Source organism: Micromys minutus, assembly GCF_963924665.1.
Source record: "Micromys minutus genome assembly, chromosome: 14".
NCBI classification, from domain to species: Eukaryota; Metazoa; Chordata; class Mammalia; order Rodentia; family Muridae; genus Micromys; species Micromys minutus.
In genome coordinates this window covers 53,342,230-53,365,688 of record NC_137983.1, presented here as the reverse complement: position 1 = coordinate 53,365,688, position 23,459 = coordinate 53,342,230, and the positions used below count along the sequence as shown (strand labels likewise).

General features: G+C 49.7%; 2 protein-coding genes across 6 annotated transcripts in view; one reads left to right on the top strand and one right to left on the bottom strand.

Moving 5' to 3' along the window:
- CARS2 (cysteinyl-tRNA synthetase 2, mitochondrial) overlaps nucleotides 1-9,378 on the bottom strand; it is a 31,686-nt gene extending 22,308 nt beyond the window's left edge. For all 3 annotated transcript variants that reach the window (XM_080928534.1, XM_080928535.1, XM_080928536.1), the window contains exons 1-5: nucleotides 9,169-9,378; nucleotides 8,939-8,989; nucleotides 6,463-6,580; nucleotides 1,095-1,166; nucleotides 494-599 (exon numbers count right to left, since the gene is read on the bottom strand). In XM_080928534.1, the coding sequence (XP_080784660.1) occupies nucleotides 494-599; nucleotides 1,095-1,166; nucleotides 6,463-6,580; nucleotides 8,939-8,989; nucleotides 9,169-9,347 (526 nt within the window). In that variant the 5' untranslated portion in view covers nucleotides 9,348-9,378. The remainder of the gene's footprint in view (nucleotides 1-493; nucleotides 600-1,094; nucleotides 1,167-6,462; nucleotides 6,581-8,938; nucleotides 8,990-9,168) is intronic.
- A 5,881-nt stretch (nucleotides 9,379-15,259) lies between these two features.
- ING1 (inhibitor of growth family member 1) lies at nucleotides 15,260-22,462 on the top strand. 3 transcript variants are annotated; one of them, XM_080928372.1, is made up of 2 exons: nucleotides 15,260-15,378; nucleotides 20,714-22,462. In XM_080928372.1, exon 2 carries the CDS (start codon nucleotides 20,860-20,862, stop codon nucleotides 21,415-21,417), a length of 558 nt encoding a protein of 185 aa, XP_080784498.1. In that variant the 5' UTR covers nucleotides 15,260-15,378; nucleotides 20,714-20,859; the 3' UTR covers nucleotides 21,418-22,462. The 3 variants fall into 3 exon arrangements, with proteins under 3 accessions (XP_080784498.1, XP_080784496.1, XP_080784497.1); XM_080928370.1 differs by lacking the exon at nucleotides 15,260-15,378 and adding an exon at nucleotides 16,051-16,221; XM_080928371.1 differs by lacking the exon at nucleotides 15,260-15,378 and adding an exon at nucleotides 17,640-17,775.
- The last annotated feature ends 997 nt before the right edge of the window (nucleotides 22,463-23,459 follow it).

The window sequence follows — 23,459 nt, the reverse complement described above, 5'->3', positions numbered from 1 at the left end:
CCGGGGTAGAGAGTGAAAGAGGAAGACACTTATCAGACTCCTCCTCTGCTCTCTCAATTCATGTGTGTATATAGGCATAGGCCCCTGCACACACATGATTATAACACACACACAACCCTGACCCTGAGATATATCATTTAAAATGATAAAACCAAATCTGGAAAAAAAAGAATGAACTCAAGAGGCTGGAGAGATCAGTGGTTGAGAATGCTTCTGCTCTTGCAGAGGACCCAAGAATATTTCCCATACCCACATTGGGCTGCTCCCAACCTCAGCTGCTGGCTGACTCCTTCCACGAGCACACATCAATGCACACAAACACATAAATAAAAACAAAAAATTTAAAAACAAACTGGACTGCTGTTGCAGACTCCGCACCAAGCCTACATCAACACAGCCGGCAAAGCGTCTGCACGCCTCAGCCCAGGCGAGCCCTGCGTCTCACCACCCCACCAGCGTTCTCCGCAAAGATCAGATTTTACTTTCGTGCTACCTTTGGCTGTCGGGTAAGCATGGCCGTGAGCGATGATGCCTTCGATGAAAGAAATGATCTGAGGGATGTTCTCGGTGACTCTCAAGTACACTGTTGGCGGCAGAACCTGGGAGGAAGCAGAGACATGGGCACCACGGGTGATTTCCAAGCTCAGGATCTGTGCACAGTCTGAGCAAGACGGGGCGGCAGCCATGATGCCGCAGTGCCCCAGTGATCCATTGGGCTTTTCACTGCGTGGTTTCCCACCAACTCTCAAGAGATAAGAACAAGGAGGGGAATCAGGAGCCAGACAGTTAGACCGAGGTGCCAGGACTGTGTCCGACTCTGACAGGAAGGTAAGGTAAGTCAGGCGTTCTGGCAAAGATACAGACCAACTTATTCACAGGCTCCTCCAAGCGCTGAGAAGAACCCAGCTCGTCCCATTGCTCCGGGACCTGCTCCCTCCTGTAAGCCCACCACAGGGCCCATCTGCAGACCTAGATCTGTCCCCTGCTTCAGTCTTTGACACTACAGGGTCTGAACTCAGGCCACGGCAACCGACTGTTCTAGATCATACGAGTCAGCTCCCACTGCCCCTCACAGAGGGTAGGCCGCAGCTCACCTTCAGGGCTGCCATGTCTTGCTTAAATTCTTCCTCAAAGAGACTGGCGAGGGAGGCAGGCGACACGTTCATCTGCAGGAGGTCAGACAAGGACATCAGTAGCACATCTGGAAGACCCGGCCAGCCCTGCAGACAGGATGGTGGCCACGTGCCCCACTGCGGCTCAGCTTCAAGATCTGAGTGTTCATTTTGGGTGTTAAATCTGTCCTAAAGCTCAGTAGTCAGAGGGTTTATGGGCCCTTCCCTCTGGGGACAGAGAAAAGTGGGTGAGTGACATTTTTACCACATGACAAACCAATCCCTGTCCCCCGTGAGTGCAGCAAGCATCTGCACACCAAAGGACAAGAAGTGAATTTCTATCTCACCTGTCACCTTACCACAGCAGGAAGAAAAAAATTTTTTAAAGCCATAGACAGTACCTTAAAGTTACAGGACACAGTAATCAGGGGACCAGACCCCGTGTCCTCAGAGCCATCTGGAGCCCTTGAGGCTGCTGGAGGCTGCCACAGGGAGGCCATCTGGGAACACAGACCTTTAGAGCTGCGACCTGGGTCTCTAAGAGCTGAGCAGGGGACACAGAAGTTCTGGCCCAGAAGCAGAGTTTTTGTAAATAATCCCAGAATTATGGGGGAGGGGTGGGTGAGGCTCCACCCACCCACACACACACACACACACACGTATAAAATTGTCAAAGAATAGTTTATTTTAAATTAAAAGAAGTAGGCACTAAATATTATTGGTAAACGGCTTTAATCTTGGCACTGGGAGGCAGAGGTAGGCAGATCTTTGAATTCAAGGCTAGCCTCGTCTACACAGTGAGTTCCACCTTACCCAAGGCAATACACCAAGTGTTTCAAACAAACAAACTCAAGCTTCTTGCACATCTTGTACAAGACTCCAGTGTCTACCTACACTCAGCGTTTATGCAGCACCTACTGTATGCTAGGCTATCCTCTGCCTGCCTGAAGTACACCCAGCTACCTCATGAAACACAACTCATTCATGATAAATTTCTGCTCTGGAGTATCAGGAATCTCGAGTTTCTCAGCATTACACGGATGGAGCCTGTGGCCAACGGACTGATAGGGTTCTCGTGCAGTCGCCAGGCAGAAACCACAACCGCTGAGACGGACTTCAGGACAGTGGGAGGCCAGGAAGCTTCTTTCCAACCCTGTGGCCCCAGGCCCATCACGAGCCACAGTGCCCACTAGGCTGCTGGGAAGATGGATGTCCGGGTAAAACACATAGCACCACAGAGTTGCTGCTGCCCTGGCTCTCAGCGTGTTCACACTCCCTCTGTAGGGCACAACACACACGCCCCCAAAGCCCTCTTTACTCCTTCCAATTCTGAGTAAGTAGGAGCACATCCCCACATGGCCAGACGCCCCAAACGCCCTCCTACTGGCTTTCCTCCTACTGATTCGTTTACACACAGTGTGTACTGTACATGACTTCACTTATTCTGTTGAGTTTTGTTTTTATTTTGATCTTGATACCTTTCATTTTTCATTAGTTCTCTTGTCTCTTTTTTTAAAGACAAGGTTCTCTGTGTAGTCCTGGCTATCCTGGAACTCGCTCTGTAGAGCAGGGTGGCTTCAAACCCAGAGATCTGCCTGCTTCTGCCTCCCTAGTGCTGGGAATGAAGGCGTGGACCACCACCACCACACCTTTTTTTTTTTTGAACTTTTTAATTTTATGTGTCTGGATGTTCGCCTGTATTTGCCTGTGCAGCACATGCCTGCAATGCCCAAGGAAGCCATAAGAGGGCATCAGATCACCTGGAACTGAGTTACAGACGGTAAAACTGCCAGGTGGGTGCTGAGGTCAAACCATGGTCTGAACCACGGAGTCATCTCTCCAGCTCCTTCTTTTCAGGCTTTTAACCATATGGTCATTCACAGCACACTGAAAACTTGGTTTACATTTTCTAGTCTTTTCTATTTCTCAGTTTTTCTACATAAATGGATCTGCACTCTCAGACATACAGAGAAACCCTTCCCCACGGGAAGCCACAGAAACCTGGGATTTCTGTGAGAAATCTATGGCTCCACCCTTCTTATCTCTAATCTCTCATCTGCCTTAAATTGGCTATGTGGAATGTATCTCACTTGGGTTCGTATTTTCTCCAGATGGCTACCCAACTGTCAACACTATTTACTGAATAATCTGCCTCCCCCAACCCCAGTGATTTGAAATGCCATCTTTTATCATGAAACAAATTCCCATTAATTACTCTGTGTATTTCTGGGCTCTGCACTATGTTCCATCATCTGTTTATTCATGCTCTGCACAACAGTGTCTGACTGCAGCAACCTTTCTCTGACAGAGGGAGAAAGGGCTGTAGAAATGGGAGGGAGACAGGAAGAGGAGGGAGGATGAGGGGACGAAGGACCCTCTAGGGAGAAGGGCACAGACACCTCAATTCCCACCAAGCTGTCTGCCTTGAGACAATGCATACAACCTCCTACACATGAGCCCTGTGCGTGCATGCACACACACAGTGTCATGTGACTTCTGCTGGGGAGAGGGAAGGAAACACAGAGAAGACCAAAGGGAAGATTCCACTCAAGTCCATGCTGAACCAGCGAGTTTACCGAGGCTCCGAGCAGGAACATGGGTGACTCGCCAAGCAACTATGAAATCCCCTGCACGGAAAAGAAAAAAAAAGACTCCTGCTCCAGTGAGCAGACTCAGGGTGAGAGACCCGAGGATCTCATGAGATGTGATGGCCTCCCTCCCTTCTCCCGCAGGAGGGAATGTTAGTAGAAATGATCGTATAAGGGTCCCATGCTAAGGTGATCCCAGCTGCTCTTGTTCAGAATACTAATGGCTATGTCCAGAGAAAGCAAATATACAACACACACGTATATACACATATATAAACAAAAGCTATTGATAGGTGGTGGTGGTGCATGTCTTTGATCACAGCACTTGGGAGGCAGAGGCAGGTGGTTCTCTGTGACTTTGAGGCCAGCCTGGTCTACAGAACAAGAACAAGGTCCAGGACTATACAGAGAAACCCTGTCTCATCAACAACACCAAAAAACAAAGAAGGGAAAAAGAAAAGAGGGAAGAGGAAGAAGAATTAGAAGAAGAAAGGGAAGAACAGGGGAAAGAGAAGAAGAAGAAGAAGCAGAAGAAGAAGTAGTAGTAGTAGTGTTGGAAGAAGTCTGATTCATGCTAGAGCGTGGGTGGATCTTGAGATCTTCATGGGCCCATGAGCTGCAGCTGGCAGCCCCAGCCTGTTTCTTCTTCACAAAGGACAGGGAATGAGTTAGCAGCTCCCGCTGTGGAGCTGGACACAGGAGGTGAGGTGTTCCCACACATGTTCCAAGGGCCAAAGGTCTCCCAAGACTCCTTTGGGGAAGCCCTGTTCCCACTGAGGTTGGCTTCACTTCAGACCTCCACCAGACTCAAGACAAGAAAATCAAAGCCAGGGGTCCCTTTAATGCCAGCACACGGGAAGTACAGGCAGGTGGGGCTCTAGGCCAGCTTGGTCTACATGACAAGTATTCAGTCTCAAAAAAAAAAAAAAAAAAAAAAGGGAAAGAAAGAGTGTGAGAGGTATTAAGGTATACAGGCCCCATAAATACAAAGGACTGGCGCTTTCACAGTAACCCTCAGTTGTGAAGATGGGCAAAATGTCCTGTAAAGCAAGGGGGTGGGGGGTGGGGTGGGGTGGGGTGGAGGTGGCTCACACCTCTAATTCTAGCACTTAGGAGGTGGAGGTTAGAGTTCAAGGTCATCTTCAGTTAACACAGGCCTGGCGGTGGTGGCAAAGGACTTTAATCCTAGCACTTTGGAGGCAGAGGCAGACAGACCTCTAAGTTCAAGGCCAGCCTGGTCTACAGCCTGAGTTCCAGGACAGCCAGGGCTATGCAGAAAAACCCTGTCTCGAGAAAACAAACCCAAAAGAAACAAACAAACAAGCAAACACCCCACAAACATTTCAGAAAAAGCCTCCTCACTGAAAAGGCAAGTCGTGAAAGGCAAGGTCAAGGAGCCCCAGAAAGCCCTCTGGTGAGGGTGGCATTCAGGGCACAATGCCCAGTCACCAGAAGAACCCAGATAACTATTTCCACCACCAGGTCTTCGGAGCACGCTGGTGTGGGGCCTAGACTAAGGAGGCACCTGCAGGAAAGACATGCTTTCTGCTGTAGGCCTCAAGCAGAAGCTGTTCACGCACACCGTGAAGGTCCTGCCTGCATAGAGCTGAAGTCGGAAGCCTGGCCCACTCCAAGGCCCACACCATCTGAAGGCTCTGGCTCTCCACACATATTCCTGTACAAATGGGGAAAAAACTCCAAGTGAAGGTCCCGATACCCTGAGACAGTCAATGGAATGTCAGAGAAGGTCTGAGGATGAAGAAGCTGACAGGCTGGGGATATGTCTGAGGTAACAGCCTCTAGGGAGTCGCCAGGGGGTAGGGACTCTGGGAGGATGGCTGTGCCACCACCTCAATACACTGATGCCCACCTCCTGACCAGGAAGGTGGTCATGCTTGCCAGTGTCCTCGGGTCTGGAAGGGGCACAATGGAGCAGTCAGAAAGGAGTATCATAGTTGGCACATTACAAGGATGTAAGTGGCTGGGTAACTCGGGAATCTGCCTAGGGTTAATACAGATGACCTCATTCAAAACCGGTTTTCAGTACACGCAGGTCTTTTGCAGAGATCATGGTTTCCATGAGTTCTTCTGGGATATCCGTGTCCCTGTGTCTGTATGGCCTCCTTGTGATTTTTTTGTTGGTTGCTGTTGCTGTTGTTATTATTATTGTTGTTGTTGCTATTCTGCTTGTTTGTCTGTTCTGTCCTATTCTGGTTTGATATTTTCTTATATTTTTAGATACCTGTTTGTTTTCTAATAAAAGAAAGGATGTGGATTTGAGTGGGTGAGGTGAGGAGAATCTGAGAGGAGCTGGGGGAAGGAACAGCCATAATCAGAATATAGAATATGGAAAAAACTATTTTAAAATTAAAGAAAAAATAAAAGTAAATACATAAACAAGAGTATAAACTCTGCCTGCCTGGCACACAGGCTGTTCCTAGACTTTGGTGGTGTGAGACACACATGCGCCTCCTAGTGGTCAAGAAACAGACTGTAGCACTCCCGAGGGGAGGGCAACCTGGGCTAGAGTAAGACTGTCTAACAACAAAACAAAGGAAACATGGAAGCGAGGCATCAGAGCATAAGCACACGGGTGTCCAAGGTCAAAGTCAGGGCCCAGGGGGTCTTGGTAGAGCTGGAGCAAGGTACTCACCACAGGGAGGGATGGGGACCGGGTTCAGAGGACAGTGGACACCACTGGAGGGGAAGCTTCTTCACACCTGCCACTGTCTCTGGGGACAGGGAAGGGCTGCTGCGCTTACCTCGTTAGCTCTCTTGATTATCTTATCATCCACGTCGGTGATGCTCATTGCCATGAGCACATTGCATCCAAACACGCTGGTCAGGATCCTTCGGATAATGTCAAATCTAACGTATGAGCTGAAGGAAAGATAACTGCAGATTGTCTTCAGCACACACAACCAACAGCGTTAACTTACTCATTCTTGTTTCGGTTCCTCGAGAGGGTGTCTCTGTGTATCTGTGCAGCCCTGGCTGTCCTAGAACTCACTCTGTACCCCAGGCTGGCCTCGAACTCAGAGATCCACCTGGCTCTGCCTCACCGGGGCTGGGATAAAAGGCACATGACACCACCGCCTGGCCAGTATTTTATTTTTAACCTAATTTTTGGTTTGTTTGTTGTTTGTTTTTCCATACAGGGTCTCCCTGTGTAGCCCTGGCTGTCCTAGAACCAGGCTGACTTCAAACTCAGAGAGACCTGCCTGCCTCTGCCTCTCAGCTACTGGGATTAAAGGCATGCACCACCACTGCCCAGCTTTTAAAGATTTGTTTATTATATATTATTACACTGTAGCTGTCTTCACACACACCAGAAGAGGGCATCAGATTCCATTACAGCTGGTTGTGAGCCACCATGTGGTTGCTGGGATTTGAACTCAGGACCTTAGGAAAAGCAATCAGTGATCTTAACCACTGAGCCACCTCTCCAGCCCAACTGCCCAGCTTTTTAAAATTATGCTATTTTTTTATTAACTTGTTTTATTTCATGTACATGTGTTTTGCCTATGTGTATGTATGTGTACCATGTGTGTGTACCATGTGTGTGTTTGATGGTTGTGAGTCATCATGTGGGTGAGCTTAGGTCCTCTACAAATAAGTACTCTTAAACATGAAGTTATCTCTCCAGCTCCCAAATTTTACTACTACTACTGTGTGTATGATATGCATGCTGTGTGTGTGTTTGTATGTGTGTATGTGTGTGTGCACACTAGAAGGCAGATGTGCAGAATGTATGGTGAGCTCAGAGGACAATATGCCAGACTCAGTTCTTTCCTTTGCCAAACTGAATCTTGGGGATCAAACTCCAGCTATCAGGCTCCTTTACCCGGGAGCCATCTCATGGGTCCATCATCATTATTCCTGAAAAGAAATGTGTTACAATGTATCACACTACCAACTGTGTGCTACAGTTGATGCTAGCTTCATAGGGAACTGATCTGAGTACTTTCCTACAAACTGGTCCCACCTCGAGGCCCAGAAGGGCCTTGTGAGAAGGGACAAAAGCAACCACATCAGTTTCAGAATATAGCACTGCTGTTTTTAAGATGACAGCTGTTAAATGCAGCTATTTAAATGTGTTAAAAATTCTTGATACAAAAGTCAATATCAAAACTGGTTTTTTGTTCTTGTTGTTTTCAGACAGGGTTTCTCTGTGTGGTTTTGGCAGTCCTAGAACTGGCTCTGTAGACCAGGAAGGCCTCAAACTCAGAGAGATCCACCTGCCTCTGCCTCCAGAGTTCTGGCATTAAAGGTGTGTGCCACCGCCACCCAGCAACAAGAGCATCTTACCTTCTTGTTCACTCAAATTCTCCATATTCTCCCAGGGCTGGGAGGCAGAGACAGGTGGATCCCGGGGACTCACTTCCCACCCAGCTTGGCCTATTTGTGGACTTCCAAACCAGTGAGAGATTCAGTCTCAAAACAGACAGCGGATAGCACTTGAGGACAGCATCTGAGGATGTCCTCTGGCCTCCATCTGTTTAATGTAGGTCTAAAATTACCCCAAGAGAAACTGTCCAAGAGCCAGGCAGTGGGCAAAGACCTTTTATCTCAGTGTTTGGGCAAGGGCAGGTGCATCTCTGAGTTCGAGGCCAGCCTGGTCAATATAGTTTCAGGACAGCCTAGACTACACAGAGAAACGCTATCTCAAAAACAAGCAAACAAAGAAACAAAAAAAGTGCAAGACAGCGAGTAAGCTATCAGGGAATGGGAAATGTTAACAAAGGCATTAGGAACCTCAGCCCAGTTTCAGTGCTGTCCAGTAGATGCCACTGTCAATGTGGTGGAGGACTTAGAACACTTGGGGGCGCTGTGCTAAGGGACACTTCATAGACATTTCCAGAAACTGCCATGAAGATGTTATGCTGTCATTTCTGTCTTCACTTAAAATAAGAACCAGACTCCAGCAAAAAAGTGACCCGTCCAAAGCCAGGCAATGATGGCCCACGGTTGGATTCGAGTCTCTGGACCAGCCTTAGAAACATCTAATTCGCAAACGGGTCACTCCCATTCCTCCACAACAACTCCCTGAGTGTCCAGGCCTGAGCAATGGGTATGCAACTCCGAACAGCTATAAAGACCAAAGAGACTAACATTCTGGCGTCTCACAACTCCCACAATGCAATCGTCACTCAGTTCACTTAACAGACTATAAAACAAATGAACAGTTTACTCTTTGCATAATAAATAACCCTAACGGTTCAAATCTAGGAAACTCACCAAGCATGGCCAAGGTGCGCATGGTCGTACACAGTCGGTCCACAGCTATACCTGTGAACATATTTAATTAAGACCCACCATGTGTGAGATCTGCAAGAAAGAGCCCTAAGCCTTCCGTAACAACCTTCACTGAACCGTGTTTAGGTGCGGCTCTGGGGACCACACGTCAGGCTTTAAGGACTGACTTGCCGGGTCGCACCCTCCCGCCCCGCCCATCCCGGGGCACGCACCAGGAGACGGCGTCCGAGCGGGCCACGATCAGCGGTTCCTTTCTGCCTGTGAGGCTGTTATGCACCTGAACGCCGGTGTCCTGGCCTTGTGGCCGTAGCCATGCCCGCCCGCGCCGCCCAAGACCCAGCGCGGCCCTGAGCAGAGGAGCGCCCGGCCCAGGCCCGCGCGTCCGCAGCATATTGGGGACAGACCCAGCAAACCGGTCGAAGGTAAAATCCTGCAGGCCAGGCCCCGCCCACGAAGGCCAAGCCACGCCCGTGCCTCGCGGGTCTCCGCCCAGTCCCGGAAGCGGCTACACAAAGCCTGGAGTCTGGAAGTGTTTGGGCATTTGGGCAAGGTAGCAGCGGAAGAGAGGCGGGAACCCCAGTGTTCTTCCCTTTTTAGCACAGATCTTGCCGCCTTTCTTTAAGGGTAAATTGGTTCCGGTGTACATCTTTGTATCTGCTTCTGAGGACCTGATGTGCCCCGCAATACAGTTTGTACCCAAGCGAGCACAGGGTATGTGTTTCTCAGCACACCACTCAAAGACATATATACACCACAGCTACGGTCATCATGTCCTCATTCAAAAGCCTTAACATGTGTGTCTTAACACACACTGTACCTCATCATATTATTAGCATGTCTGCAAGTATGTACCTTGCCACAATCAGTACTTGCAGATCAACAGCAAACCAAATTGCCACCCGTCCACAACTTAGTATACACAGCATTAAATACGTCATACTGTCCTGTGGGCTTAGAATAAAAAGAACCACACCAAAAAATGACCCTTTCCTCAAAAATATGTAAGTGGAAATGGCTGCTGAAGAGATGGCTGCCCTTCCAGAGGATCCAGGTTTGAGTCCTAGCCTCCACATGGCTTCTCGAGAGTTCGTAATTCTTGTTCTCAGAGTGTCCAAGGCTGCTTCTGGACACAGCAGGCACTACATACATGCGGTCCACGGACAGACATGCAGGTAAAAATACCCTTACACATAAGAATAAATAATTTTTAAAAATTAAAGTCAAAATAGTGGCATCCATCTATAATCAAAGATTTGGGGGGAAATATTTGGGGAGATACAGAAACATCAATGAGTTCAAGACTAGCCTCAGCTACATAAGACTCTCCCTTAAAAACAAACCAAAGCGAGATGAAAGGTCTATCATTTGTCTCTTGAGAACTGTTCTGAGTTACCTTCAAATTACCCTCACAAACGCACCCTGACTGGTGCCTTACAGAAGTAAAGACTCCTTTTCTTAGTCCAACGAAGTCTGTCTGACACTGAGCATGCTCAGGTTTTCATTCTTTTGGTGCCACCCCTCTGTGTGTGTGTGTGTGTGTGTGTGTGTGTGTGTGTGTGTGTGTTTGAACAAGTCAGTGGACTCTTTATTGCTTCTGGGGCTCAGGAGCTCTTGGTGGGGTGGGTCCGTTTCCTCTTCACCACCACAGGCTTCTGGCTTGGAAGGATGGTACCAGCTCTGCTGAAGGCTGCCATACGAAGATCAGGGCGGTTCTTTCAGATCACGTGCCTGATGCTGCTGAGGGTGGCCCGAGCATTCTTGTTGATGGTGGTCCTCACTTAAGAAGCGGCAGGTTTTCGCTGACCTGATCTGTGTTTTATAACCACCCTTTGCCATCAGCCGCAGGCTCCACTCCAACGCACGTTGAGTGGAAGGAGTTTGGGCCTTTAGGTTATTGGGCTCTGTGCTGTACATCTGCTTATTCCTCTTGATCAAGAAACTGGAGGCTGGAGAGATGGCTCAGTAGCTAAAAGCACTGACTGCTCTTCCAGAGTTCAGAGTTCAAATCCCGGCAACCACGTGGTGGCTCACAGCCATCTAAAATGAGACCTGATGCCTTCTTCTGGTGTGTCTGAAGACAGCTACATAGTGTGCTTATACATAATAAGTAAGTAAGTAAATAAATAAATGATAAGTAAATAAACTTAAAAAAGAAAGAAACTGGAGTAGTTCCGAACGGCCATCCATTGCAAATGCACAGACTTGGCAGAGGCTCCTCTCCCTATAGCAGCAGAGAAGGAAAGAGACAGCCTTACCCCCTCCCCCCACCTTTTATTTATTTATTTATTTCTTGATGTTCTCTTGAAAGGCAAATGATTAGGCAGACATGTGGTTCCTAGAATACTTTTTTTCTTAAGATTCTGTACTCTGCCTGCCTTCCTAAGCTCGACTTCCATGTAATATAGATTGTGTTCTATGCATTATGGTAGTCAAATTCGTGGTCTCCAAATGTCCCAGTTTCTCCGGGAATAGTATTCTTCCTCATAGCTACCTGCCTTGGTGGCATTTTGTCATGGCAGATGTGTGTGCACTTATGTGTCTCACTTCCATAGCAATGCCAAACTCTCTTTCTGCGCCCCGAATCCCAGTTGTTGAGCTGTGGTTTCACTCAATGGCCCAGGCTGTCTCTAGCCTACCTGGCTTAAGCCTCTCCCACCTCAGCCTCCCCCAGTTTGGGGACTACAAGTGTGGGCTTCTCCCACTCCTTCAGTATGAAACCGTAAACTCTTTTGAACTCCTTGCCATATCCTGCAAATTCAGCAAAGAGCTTCGTCTGAGAAAGTCACTCAAAAACTTCCTGTGTAGGCACTGAAATCCGAGATAGAGAAATCTTTGAACCTCTTATGAGGTGTGTCTGTTTAAAGCACAGATACAACAGGCCAGAATGCAAAAGCCCAGGGAAGAGCCAGAGCAGGCAGTTTAAAAACAGCTCTAGGAGGTTTGGGAGCCAAACCTTCCATGATTTTGAATGGCTGGCATGTTTGGCTTGGCCACAGAAGATCATGATTTCAAAACCAACAATGGTGTTTTCTGTCTGCTGCAAAGCAGCCTTTCATGTGTTCCACCTTAACTGGCAACAAGTCTGCTCCTTGTTAAGCCTTCTGAGAGTCGTTCAGATGTTTGTGGGATGTGTGTGATAGCTCACATCTGTGATTCTAGAATTTGGAGGGAGGCTCGAGCTGAGGTTCTTCAGGACTTTGAGACCAGCCTGGGCCTCGATGTGAGTTCTGGTCTAGCCTGAAGTTTAGTATTAACCTACCTACCTACCTATCTATCTATCTATCTATACACACACATACACATATGTACACACACACATATGTACACACACATATGTACACACATATGTATACACACATATGTACACACACATATGTACACACACATGTGTACACACGCACACATATATACTGGCGGCCCTTACACAGTATCTTGCTTTGACTCTCAGCCTCCACATGGCAGCTCACAACTACCTGTAATTCCAGTTCCAGGGGGTCTGATACCTTCTTCTGACTTCTACAGGCACTGTATGCACAGGCTACACAGACATACATGCAGACAAAACACCCACACACAGATTATAAAATAAACTAAAACGATAAATATAATCCACTCTTTACTGATGCTTAAACGTGCAATCCTCTGATGTATTGAACTTCTGCACATAGATTGATAAGGTGAATTGAAAGCAACCAGGACAATTTATCACAATATACCTCAGTGAAAACCCTGTTCCAGTCACCACCCTCTACAAAAACTAATTTATTTATATATGTATGACACAACAAACCTGTGGAGGTCAGAGGACACATTGGGGGGTGTTCCTTTCTACCGTGTGGGTTCATAGGGAGTGAATTCAAGTTGTCAGGCGTGATTGTCTTTTCTGGCTGAGACATCTTGCTGATCCCAGGCCTATTTCTTCTAAAATCAAAAAGCCTGCATGCAGTATGAAGTCAGCCTGGTCTGCAGAGCTAGTTCCAGGACAGCTAAGGCTATGCAGAGAAACCCTGTCCCAAACAAACGAGTAAGCACCCCAGAGACAAATCTATGCACACAGCCACAGTCTGGGCTGTAAATGGGAGCCAAGCTCATGCTCCGGGAAATAAGAAAACGGACATTTAGCAGGAGGGTGTCCAGTGTCCTCAGAGACTCACTGAGGAGGCTTATTCAACCAGAAACCACTGCAGTGAGTCTCTCAAACGTTTGCCAGACTCTCTGGGCTGGTGTTTATTACTTCCCTAGTCTCTACTGTACAGAAAGGTTTTCTTAAAAATTGCACTTCTTCTCTAGTGTGTATGGGATGGGAGGGTACATGGGGTAATGTACTTACATGGAGACCAGAAAACCAACTCTCTTGACGGGGTTCCATCTCTCCTTTCACCATGTAGATTCGGCGGTTAATTCAAGTTAATTCAGCCGTGTCTCCCCAGACTTTGCTTTTCTATACAGTATATCTAGAAATGCTTGATGTACAATGACTTTATCAGTTGGTCTTCTGTGCTTGCTCAGAAAGCCAGTTTGTGAAGCTAGTTAGTACACAATCACTGCTCTATTTCCAGAATGTAAAAACACTGTCATTAGCATGTGGCAGGGACTTGTAAAATAATTCTGGTCAATTGAATAAGATACATTTTGGGTTTGTGTGTCCATGAACTTCATAAACAGGATAGAATGGTTATTATAACTCTGAAAGATAACAAGGTTCAAACTCCAGCTTGGTTATCTTTGGAAAGGGTTAATTATTCCTATTCTTCATTAAACCTGGATAAATGTTAATTCGTGCTCCAACGCATGCTGCGATTAAGATACCTGTTTCTTAATTGCTACTGTGTCTTTAAACTGGTTATAAGACCTCTGAGGAAAAGGGCACATTTCATATTCCATTCTGTACCCCTCTCCACACTTAATCACATGTCGAGTTCTCAAGCCATATTGTTGGCCTTCTGTGCAACTGTTTTCTGGCAGTTACGTGGAAACTTTATTCTTGTTTTTGACTAGGGCTGAAGCAGTTGGTTCTGTTATGAGAAAAGCCAGCACCAGACGTCCAAGCGAACTCTCTCCAGAAGAAATGCACTGCTCTGTGCTTCATAAGCAACGTCCTAATCTGAACGATCTAATTCAATTGACTGTCTCTTGATGCATTCTTATGACCCTCGTCAACACTCTATTTTAGATATAACTGCATTGGAAATGTCGGAGACGTCACGGGGTTGCATGGAGTACTTTCACTCGTGTCGTGGGGGTTAGGATGTCAGTGTTTCCTGAGCTGTTACAAACCCTTTCAAATTACATCCACTCGTTCTGAAGGGGTGAATCTTGTTCTGCCGGAGGATGAATGCCTGAGGCTGAAACGCTGCAAACTCGGGGTGTCTGAAGACTGCGGGCTGACCTGGCGCCGCAGAGACACCACCGGCGAGTCAGACAGCGAGCATCAGTCCTGTGCACTGAGGCCACAGAGGCGGACCCCGCAGCGCCGCCCAGGCGGACCAGCAAAACAGACGACCTGGGACCCAGAGGGGCGAGCAGGACAGCCGCTCCACCGCCCCAGCCATACAAAGGCGCGAATGTGGAGCCCACAGGCCAGGCTCCGCCCTAGGGCGGCGCCTAGGCAGGAAGAGGGCGGGACCGCAGGGACCTGTCGCCTAGGCAACCCCTCGCTCTGCCCGGGCTTTTCAGAAAGCTCTAAATCCAGCGGCTGTGGGGGAAGGGCGTGATGGGGAGCCGAAGGCCGTGCTACCCAGCGGGAGCGCACCGGGGTGCCCGCAGCCTCCTCGGAGTGGCGAGGACACGGGCAGCCTGACGTGCGGCAGAGGAAGAGCAAGGATCAGGGAAGCGCTACTCCCGCCAGCCCACCCACTGTATATCTTCCCGCTGAACAGAGTACCCCTCGGGGGCCCCTTTGTCTCCAGGCCATTCCAAACTCAGCACCGGGAGGCGACACAAAGGGACGGTGGGGGCAAAAGGCGCAGGCGCCGGGAGCCGCCGAGGATGCTGGGAGTGGTGGTCCCTCCGCGCGTCGGTAGCTGCCCTCGCGCGCGGGTCCGCATCCATTGCCAGGGAGCTGCGCATGCGCGCCCACTTCCGCCTCGCTCGGCCCCGCCCGCTCGGTTCTCCTGGAAGAGGGCAGCTCTCTAGTACTAGGCGTGCGGGGGGCGTTGCTGGCCCCACCACACCTCCTTCTCGTCCAGATTGGCCGCAGAGGTAAGAGCCGCAAGACGATTGGCTGTCGCTCTTGCCATTTCTATCCGGGGCCCTATTTATACCGTGCTCGGAGGCGGGGGAATGCAGTGAGCCTGGAGGAGGGTGGTTCTTCTCTTCTTGGTCGGTTTGAAGGCAGCGATCTGGAGGCTCGTCCGGCCCCGGCGTGTCTTGAGGAGCAGGCCACCACCCCGCCGTTCCTGGCCGGCGTGCGGCTCCGCCCAGTAGGTCCGCCACCGAGTGCCAAACTCCTAGTAAAGTTTCGCGTCGCCGGCAGCCCCTGCCCAGGCGGCCCCGCCGCTGTCCCCTCCGCGACCCTGGCCCCCAGCGACAGTGACAGGCCACGCCCCCGCGCGGGCTGGCCTCGCGGCCCGCCGCCCCCCGGCCCGGGACGGTGAGGGGCGTGAATGCGGTGGGGGCGGGGCCGCCTCCGGGAGGGGGGGTGGCGGGGCGCATGCGCGCTGCGCGCGGGGCTGAATGTTTCCCAAGTGTTTGAAACTGGTATTTGGGTTTTCCACGTTGGACAAGTGCGGCGAGGCGGGCGGCGGAGCGCGCCCTTCCCGCTGCCGGCCCCGCTCTCTCCGCTCTCCACGCTGGTGGCGGGTGGGCGGCGGTGGCCGGCCCTCTTTGGGTGTGTGCGCGCTCGTACGCACGGCCCCCCGCGCCGCCCGCCGCCCGGGAGGGGGCCTGCACGGCCGGCGGGGTGTGCGCTAGAGCCTCGGCCGCCGCGGCCCGCGCCTGCAGGCGCCGGGTCCCCGCGGCCCCGGAGGCGGCGCGGCAGGCGCCAGATGTAGCCGCCGGCCAGCCCGGCCGGAGCGGCGGGGGGGGCGCGGGAGGGCGAGAGCTTTGCATTTTGCAGTGCTGTTTGAGGGGGGCAGGGGGTGGAGGAAGCGGAAAGCCGCCGAGTCGCCGGGGACCTCCGGGGTGAACCATGTTGAGTCCTGCCAACGGAGAGCAGATCCACCTGGTGAACTATGTGGAGGATTACCTGGACTCAATCGAGTCACTGCCTTTCGACCTGCAGAGGAACGTCTCGCTGATGCGGGAGATCGACGCCAAATACCAAGGTACGGCGGGTGATGGATGGGCGGGGGCGGCCGCGTCCATCCCTGGGTCCCGGCGACGAGGCTGACCGGTCCTGCTGAAGCTAGAGCGCCCGGTAGCGTCCTCGGAGGACTAGGAACAAAAGGTCTGGAGCGCCTTTGATACGCCGAGGTCCTTGTGTACCGAGCTCTGGGACATGGAGAAGGAAGGAGCGCGAACGGCTGGCTGCAAGGCTGCGCGACCAAAGCGCTCTTTGTAGTGAAGTGATGAGGCGGTGCTGCGGGGGAGGGGGCGCGGGGCTCGGCCGCGTCCTCGGGGAGGGGGTGAAGGCGGCCGCGCGAGGTGGAGTGCTATGCGGGCGCCGCGGCCGCAGGGCGCGGGCACCGGGCTGGAGAGACAGACGGCTGCGGGCCGTACTCCCGCGGACCTGAGTGCGGGTCTGGAGAGTCGCCGCCTCCCGCCTGGTCCTAAATCTAAGTGTTACATAAAGTACTGGGCAGTCCCGACTCGGGGTCGCGCGATCACCCAGGCCCTGTTCTCCTGGGCCCTCCCTTGGCTCTGGACACGGCTCCGGGCCGACTGCGAGGGGCGCCGGCGCGGTGTGTCTTGCGGAGGAACAGGGTGAAAGGGAGGATTGCAGCCGACTAAGTGCACGACTGCGCTGTGATCAGTGGGCGCGAGATGGGCTCCGGCTCGAGAGGAGCGGGGCAGGTGAGGGACCTGCAGCCCTCCCGGAGACCCGGGCTGCCCGGAGCGGCGGAGAGGCGGAGCCTGCGTGCCCGCCGGGAACTGTTGGCTGTTGGAGAAACTTTGCTGCGAGGTCAGGGGGCTCTGTTTTGAACGTGGATGGCCGCTCGGAGTTTACTCTTGTTTACAGAACTGCGCAGCAGGGAAACGGAAGAGTTGGGGGTGGTGGAGGGCCACTGCACAGGCCACGTACAGGAACCTGCTGAGGAAAGCGCCCCTGCGCGCTCTATCCGAGATGCAGCTTCGCAGCTCGGTTTATAGGAGACTCATTAGCATATTGCGGAACGTTCCGCCTCTGCGGCCCTTTGATTGGTCGCAACATCCCCCGTGGAATGTCCTTATCATTGTGCTACGGAGTCATTGGGGGGCGGGCAGTATGGGGGCGGGCTTTGCTCGGGACTCGCTCCAGTCTGTGTTTCCGCTGTCTGCTTTTTTTTCTCCGTGGAAGAGGGCCGGGCGGAGGCAGGAGGCGAGTTGATTTGAATGTCTTCGGGTCGCCCGTCCTCTGGCCTCGGGTTGGCTTCTGTCGCTGATGAGGCGGGCCATTCTCGCTGGCTCTGCGCGCTGATTGGTGTCTGTCCTGGTCTCCGCCCTCAGCGTCTTCGACTCACATAGGCCTCCGGTGAGGCGGGGCGGAGCGCACTTCCTGAGTCTCATAGGCTGGAGTAGATCGCGGCCACTTTCCGGCCGCGGGGCCATGGCGGCGCTCGCCTCCGAGAAGCTGCTGTGCTTACCTTCTCGCCTCTGGCGCCCCGCGGGAGGCTCTGACCGCTTCTCGCGTTTCCGGTAGGCATGAGTAAGCGGGAGGAGTGCCTCTGTCGGTACTGCGGGTAAGTGTCGGTTGCTGTCCTTTTGAAGCCCGGGCCCGTGCGGCCAATGAGGGCCCTAGAATATTCTAGTCCTTGCTCAGAACTTACGTTGCAGACCGAGTTTTTGACGATCGCCTGGTACCTCGGATGTAGAAGAGTCCGAAAGGAGGGTCTATGGTATGGAGTTTGTTGCTTGAATTACTTTTTCAAATACCATAGAAACTACCCCTTGGAAGCAATGCCTTTTTAAGAACTTAAGCGCAACCTTTTATAAAGTAAGTGGCTTAAAGTAATTGGACTAGATGGTACTGCAGGCCCATTTAGTCACTTTTTATCTTTGCTAGTATTTCTTGGTGGCCCAGCTGCAGTCTGAAGCTCAGCTGACCGGTGCCGCCCCATGTGCTGTCCTTGTTACTTTTAGTGGTCTTATTGATGGCGTATTTTACTTGGGGTAACTAAAAATCTGTGTTGTGGATTCCACGATAGCTTCATGGTAAGTTTTTGATGGGATTTTTCTCCATAAGCTTCACCTGGATTAAACCTGAAAGAAGCAATTATTTACTGACATTTAAATTAGCAATGGATAAAATTACTCTTATACAAAATACCAATAAAATCTTTGAAACATTGCTGGTATGATGGCACATGCCAATAATCACAGCTGGAGGCATGAGCAGCTTTGATTGTTTATCACTTAACTCAGGATGGGTCTCAGAAAAACAACAATTTGCTGTTGGTTTTGTTATTTTTTTCTCACTGACCTGGAACTCTTGAAGACCTACTTGCCCCTGCTTCTAGTATTAAAGGTATGTGCCATCGTGCCCCAAAATGCCTATCTTAGGTTGTCTTTGGTAAGTTATATCAGTTGACTTACCTAGAAATGTCCTTTTAGATACTAAGACTACACGCCTCCTGCGTTGGGGGGGGGGGGGGGGAGTGTGTCTTGTCTGTGGTTCTCTCGTGAACACCAGAATGGAGCCTTACCTGTTGAGAGATTCTTGAGTGTGGGGCCTGTGTTGTCCTCTAGGGTTTCCTTAGTTCTGAAGTTGTTTGTTTGTTTGATTGATTGATTGATTGTTTTGAAACAAGGTCTTGACATGTGGCTCTGGCTGGCCTGCACAAATCTGGAACTTAGAGAGGTCTGGCCTCTGCATTAATTCCTGTTTCCTGTCAGAAGAGCACAAAGCAGGGAGGGTGAATTTCCAGGTGTTCTCTCCGACTGCTGGCCTGTTGGGACAAGCATTTCCAGTAGTACCTTTAAGAGATGGCAAAGGTCTCAAGAAAAATCTGATGCTATACACTGAGGGAAATAACTCTAGAAATTTTCTGGTATATTCTATGTTTCAAAAACAAATAGTTTTGCCTTTGCACACACAGTCTCTTGGAGGCTTGGGGTGCTTTATCAATTTGGCATTGTGGTAATCCACTTAGGGCAAAATGCTTAATTCTTCTGTTCATTTTTATTTTTAAAATGACCAATGTTTTTAATTGTTAGTTTCTGGCATTTGAAGCATTTTTGACATCTCTGGTCAGAGATCTTTTGCCACAGTCTTTGCTCTACTTACTGTAACCACCCACTCTCTAGGGTTTCCTCTGTCAGCATTTACCCATTTCCCAGGTTTCTTGTCACCAGCTTTGGTCAGGATGATTTGCGGTCAGCACAAAGGGTCTCTGCTTACGTGACGCACAGAGGTTCATCATACTTAGATATAAACACACAGAGATAGGCTTGGCTCCTCTAAGGCTTTGGCAGTGTTAAATTCCATGTGCAGGGCTGATGATAGGGGCAGTTACCAGCTGTTCCTGTGAAGCACTGTTAATGCCCATCACCCCTCAAACACAAGTGCCTTCTCAGGCTGTGACAGTGGATTACTGCAAAGCCAAATGGAGAAAGCGTGCAAGCCTCCAAGAGACTCTGTGTACAAAGGAAAAACTTCATTTTTGAAACATGGGACATGTAACCCAAGCTGCGCTCACACTTGTGACCCGGACTGTCCTCACACTTGTGACCTGGGCTGTCCTTGTGACCTGGGTTGTCCTCACACTTGCGCTCCTTCTGCCACAGTGACAGGGTCACTGGGATTATGGAATAATACTGAGCTGAATTATTTGCTTCCTATAAGATTATTTATCAGCTTTTATTTCTTGAGGAATCATCTAATTACATTTGCCAAATGACATTTTCTAAGCATGCAGACTTATTTTAGTTTTTCCAAGAAGGATTTAGTTCTCAAAATGGTATTCTTAAGTAGTTGGGAGAGGGAGGCAGGCAGGCCTCTGTAGGTTCCAGAACAACCAGGGCTACACAGAGAGACTGTTTATAAAAATTGTGAGCAGCAGGTTAAAGAATTACGCGATGTAAAGCCAGAGGGGATGCTTAAGCAGAGGGCTTCTGTGACCCCAGTCTGTGTGGTACCGTCCTCTAACTAGACATTTGATGTGTGACCCCAGTCTGTATGGTACCGTCCTCTAACTAGACATTTGATGTGTGACCCCAGTCTGTGTGGTACCGTCCTCTAACCAGACATTTGATGTGTGACCCCAGTCTGTGTGGTACCGTCCTCTAACTAGACATTTGATGCTTTGATCCAACTGGGAGACAGGACGATGAATCCTTGGAGCTCATTCATGCTCCAGATTTAGTGAGACTGTCTCAGATAAGCTGGGCAGCAATATTCGAACACGGCGGAGATATTTGAACGGAAATTGTGGCAGTGCAGTGGTAGGTGAAGAAAAGGTTAGGCTGAAGCACTTTACCTAAGGTTGAACTGTTACTCAGAATCTCAGCCTTGTGAGTGGGAAATGTGGCTGGACTGTGATTTTTTTTCTTTTTTTCTTTTTTTTTTTTTTCTTTTCTTTTTGGTGAATTACTAGAGAGTTACAGAAAAGGCTACTTAGGTGGTATTGGGTCTCTTTGCAGTTTCTAGTAGGTTTTAACGCATCTTGTTTCTGTTTGTAGAGATCCTAAAGGAGTTGGATGACTACTATGAGAAGTTCAAACGGGAGACGGACGGCACCCAGAAGAGGCGGGTGCTGCACTGCATCCAGAGGGCCCTGATCCGAAGCCAGGAGCTGGGCGATGAGAAGATCCAGATCGTGAGTCAGATGGTGGAGCTGGTGGAGAACCGCAGCAGGCAAGTGGACAGTCACGTGGAGCTCTTTGAAGCGCACCAGGACATCAGTGATGTCACTGGCGGCAGCGGCAAGGCAGGCCAGGACAAGTCGAAGAACGAAGCGATCACACAGGCAGATAAGCCAAATAACAAGCGATCCCGGAGGCAGCGAAACAATGAGAATCGAGAGAACGCCTCTAATAATCACGACCATGATGACATCACCTCAGGAACGCCCAAGGAGAAGAAGGCAAAAACCTCAAAGAAGAAGAAACGCTCCAAGGCCAAAGCAGAGAGGGAAGCGTCTCCTGCAGACCTTCCCATCGACCCCAATGAGCCCACGTACTGTCTGTGCAATCAGGTCTCTTACGGAGAGATGATCGGCTGTGACAATGACGAGTGCCCCATCGAGTGGTTCCACTTTTCCTGTGTGGGACTCAACCATAAACCAAAGGGCAAGTGGTACTGCCCCAAATGTCGCGGGGAGAGTGAGAAGACCATGGACAAAGCCCTGGAGAAGTCCAAGAAAGAAAGGGCTTACAACAGGTAGTTAGTGCACACTCACCCGTGACCGATAGATAACAAGACCCACAGTGTATTTATGATGTCGCTGCCTTTTCGGGAGTATGAGGACAGTCAGATGAGTATTTTTTAGAGATGTTAGAAATGGATCCTCTCCTCTGGATGGTGGAAACAGCCTGTGTCTTCATGGTGTACCGTGTTTCCAGACTGGGTCTACCTATCAGCAATTTAGAAACTACAAATACAGGTTCGAATTAAACATGTCAGCAAGTGTCAGACTGATTTTTGGGGTTGGGGAGTGACTTGGAAGTAACCTAACAGATGTATAAAGAGATTTAATTTGGCTGTTTTAACAAAAATGTTATGGTTTACAAAAAAAAAAAAAAAAAGAAATTAGCCAGGTTGCAGAAGTGCAGCATGTGTGCTTCCTGCTGCCATAATGCATATCCACACGACAAGTCGGTGGTTTAAAGTCTAAATGTTCTTATTTTTTAAAGAGGTAAATGGGTAAATTTTACATGACATATTTTATACGTGGCCTATTCCCCAACTGGCCATTTTTAATGACTGGGTACGTTTTTAATAGGTCAGACGTAAGTGGTCCAGGCAGTGGGTCCAAGTCTTGCCTTTGCTACCCTCGGTCATGGTGTAGCCACCTTTAACTTATATGAAGTGTATAAATGTACATTTCCCAGCCGCCTTGCCCCTGCTGTACCATAACCGGAAGTGTGGCCTGGTGCTGCCCTGAAGCCAAGGTGCGCGTCCTGCTGCGTGTGTGAGCTGTATAGATGTTGCGTCAAGAAATAAACGAAACTCGGCCAGTTTGTTTCTTTAGCATTTAATTTTAACATACAGATAATTTAAATTTTTTGTCTTAAAAATTTATACACCAGCAGTTTAGACAAAGCCTTAAGCAAACTGTATATTATTGATCTCACGTAATAAGGAAGTAGACTTCTTGTCCGTGCCGGCAACTGCGTGTCAGAAGTATTTAGAGCAGAGGTTAGGAAGAGACTGTGCTTGTGAGGTCCAGCCCCACCATCTGTTTTTGTACGGCCTTTGAGCTAAGAGTGGTCTCTGTTTCTGAGTGGTTTTCAAAATCACATTTCACGATACACGAAAGTCCTATGAAATGAAGATCTGCGTGTCTATAAATAAAGACTCATTGGAACACGGCCATGCTTACTTATTTCCTTATGTGCTGTCTGCGGCTGCCTGTGTGAGACCGAGACCTGCCCTTTGCAGAGATCACCTACTGGCAGCCGACGTTGGCCGCCCATCCATGGCACATGTCCCGCACTGCCCACCGGAGCCGAGATCTTCATCCCTGGGTGCTGTGTGCCTTGCTTGAGTTCTGAGTATGTTGAGGTGTTTTACAGACAGGCCTGTTCACTGTAGCATCATTGTGCCTTCTGTGTTCTGTTTCGTGTACATTGTAGCCTAGCTTTTGCTGATGCCTTTGAGAACTCTTCTTAACCCTGGGTATAAAGTCAGTTTTGGCCAGGTGTGGAGAAGGCGCACCCTTTACACTCGGCATTTGGGAGGCAGAGGCAGGTGGAGCTCTTGAGTTTGAGGTGACCCTGGTCTACAGAGTGAGTTACACTGAGAAACCCTGTCTTGAAAAAAGAAAGAAAGAAATGTCTACTTACAGTGAGCCAAAGTTTAATAGAGGATAATGAAAATGAAGGTGCTTGATAAAAGGAGCCAGAGAGAAGAAGGCTCAGCAGGTAAGAACGCTGGTCAGTGTTGGTCGGCTCCCGTGTGACTGGGGAACTGATGTCGTCTTACTCATGGACACCATGGTGCACCTACATTTATGCAGGCAAAGTACTCAGTCATAAAAACAAGTTTAAAAAAAAAACTTGTTGCAATGGCAGGCAAAGATCTGAGTTTGGGGCAGCCTGGCCTACATAGTGACGGTCAGTCTAGCCCGGGCTACTACACTCAAAGGGGAAAAAAATAAAAACACAGTCTTTTGGCAGTTTCTTTTCTAATTAAGCCAGTAATGCAAAGGAACAAAGCTGAAGGGAATATGTATGCGTATTTAAGTTGCTGCAGACTGGGTGAGGT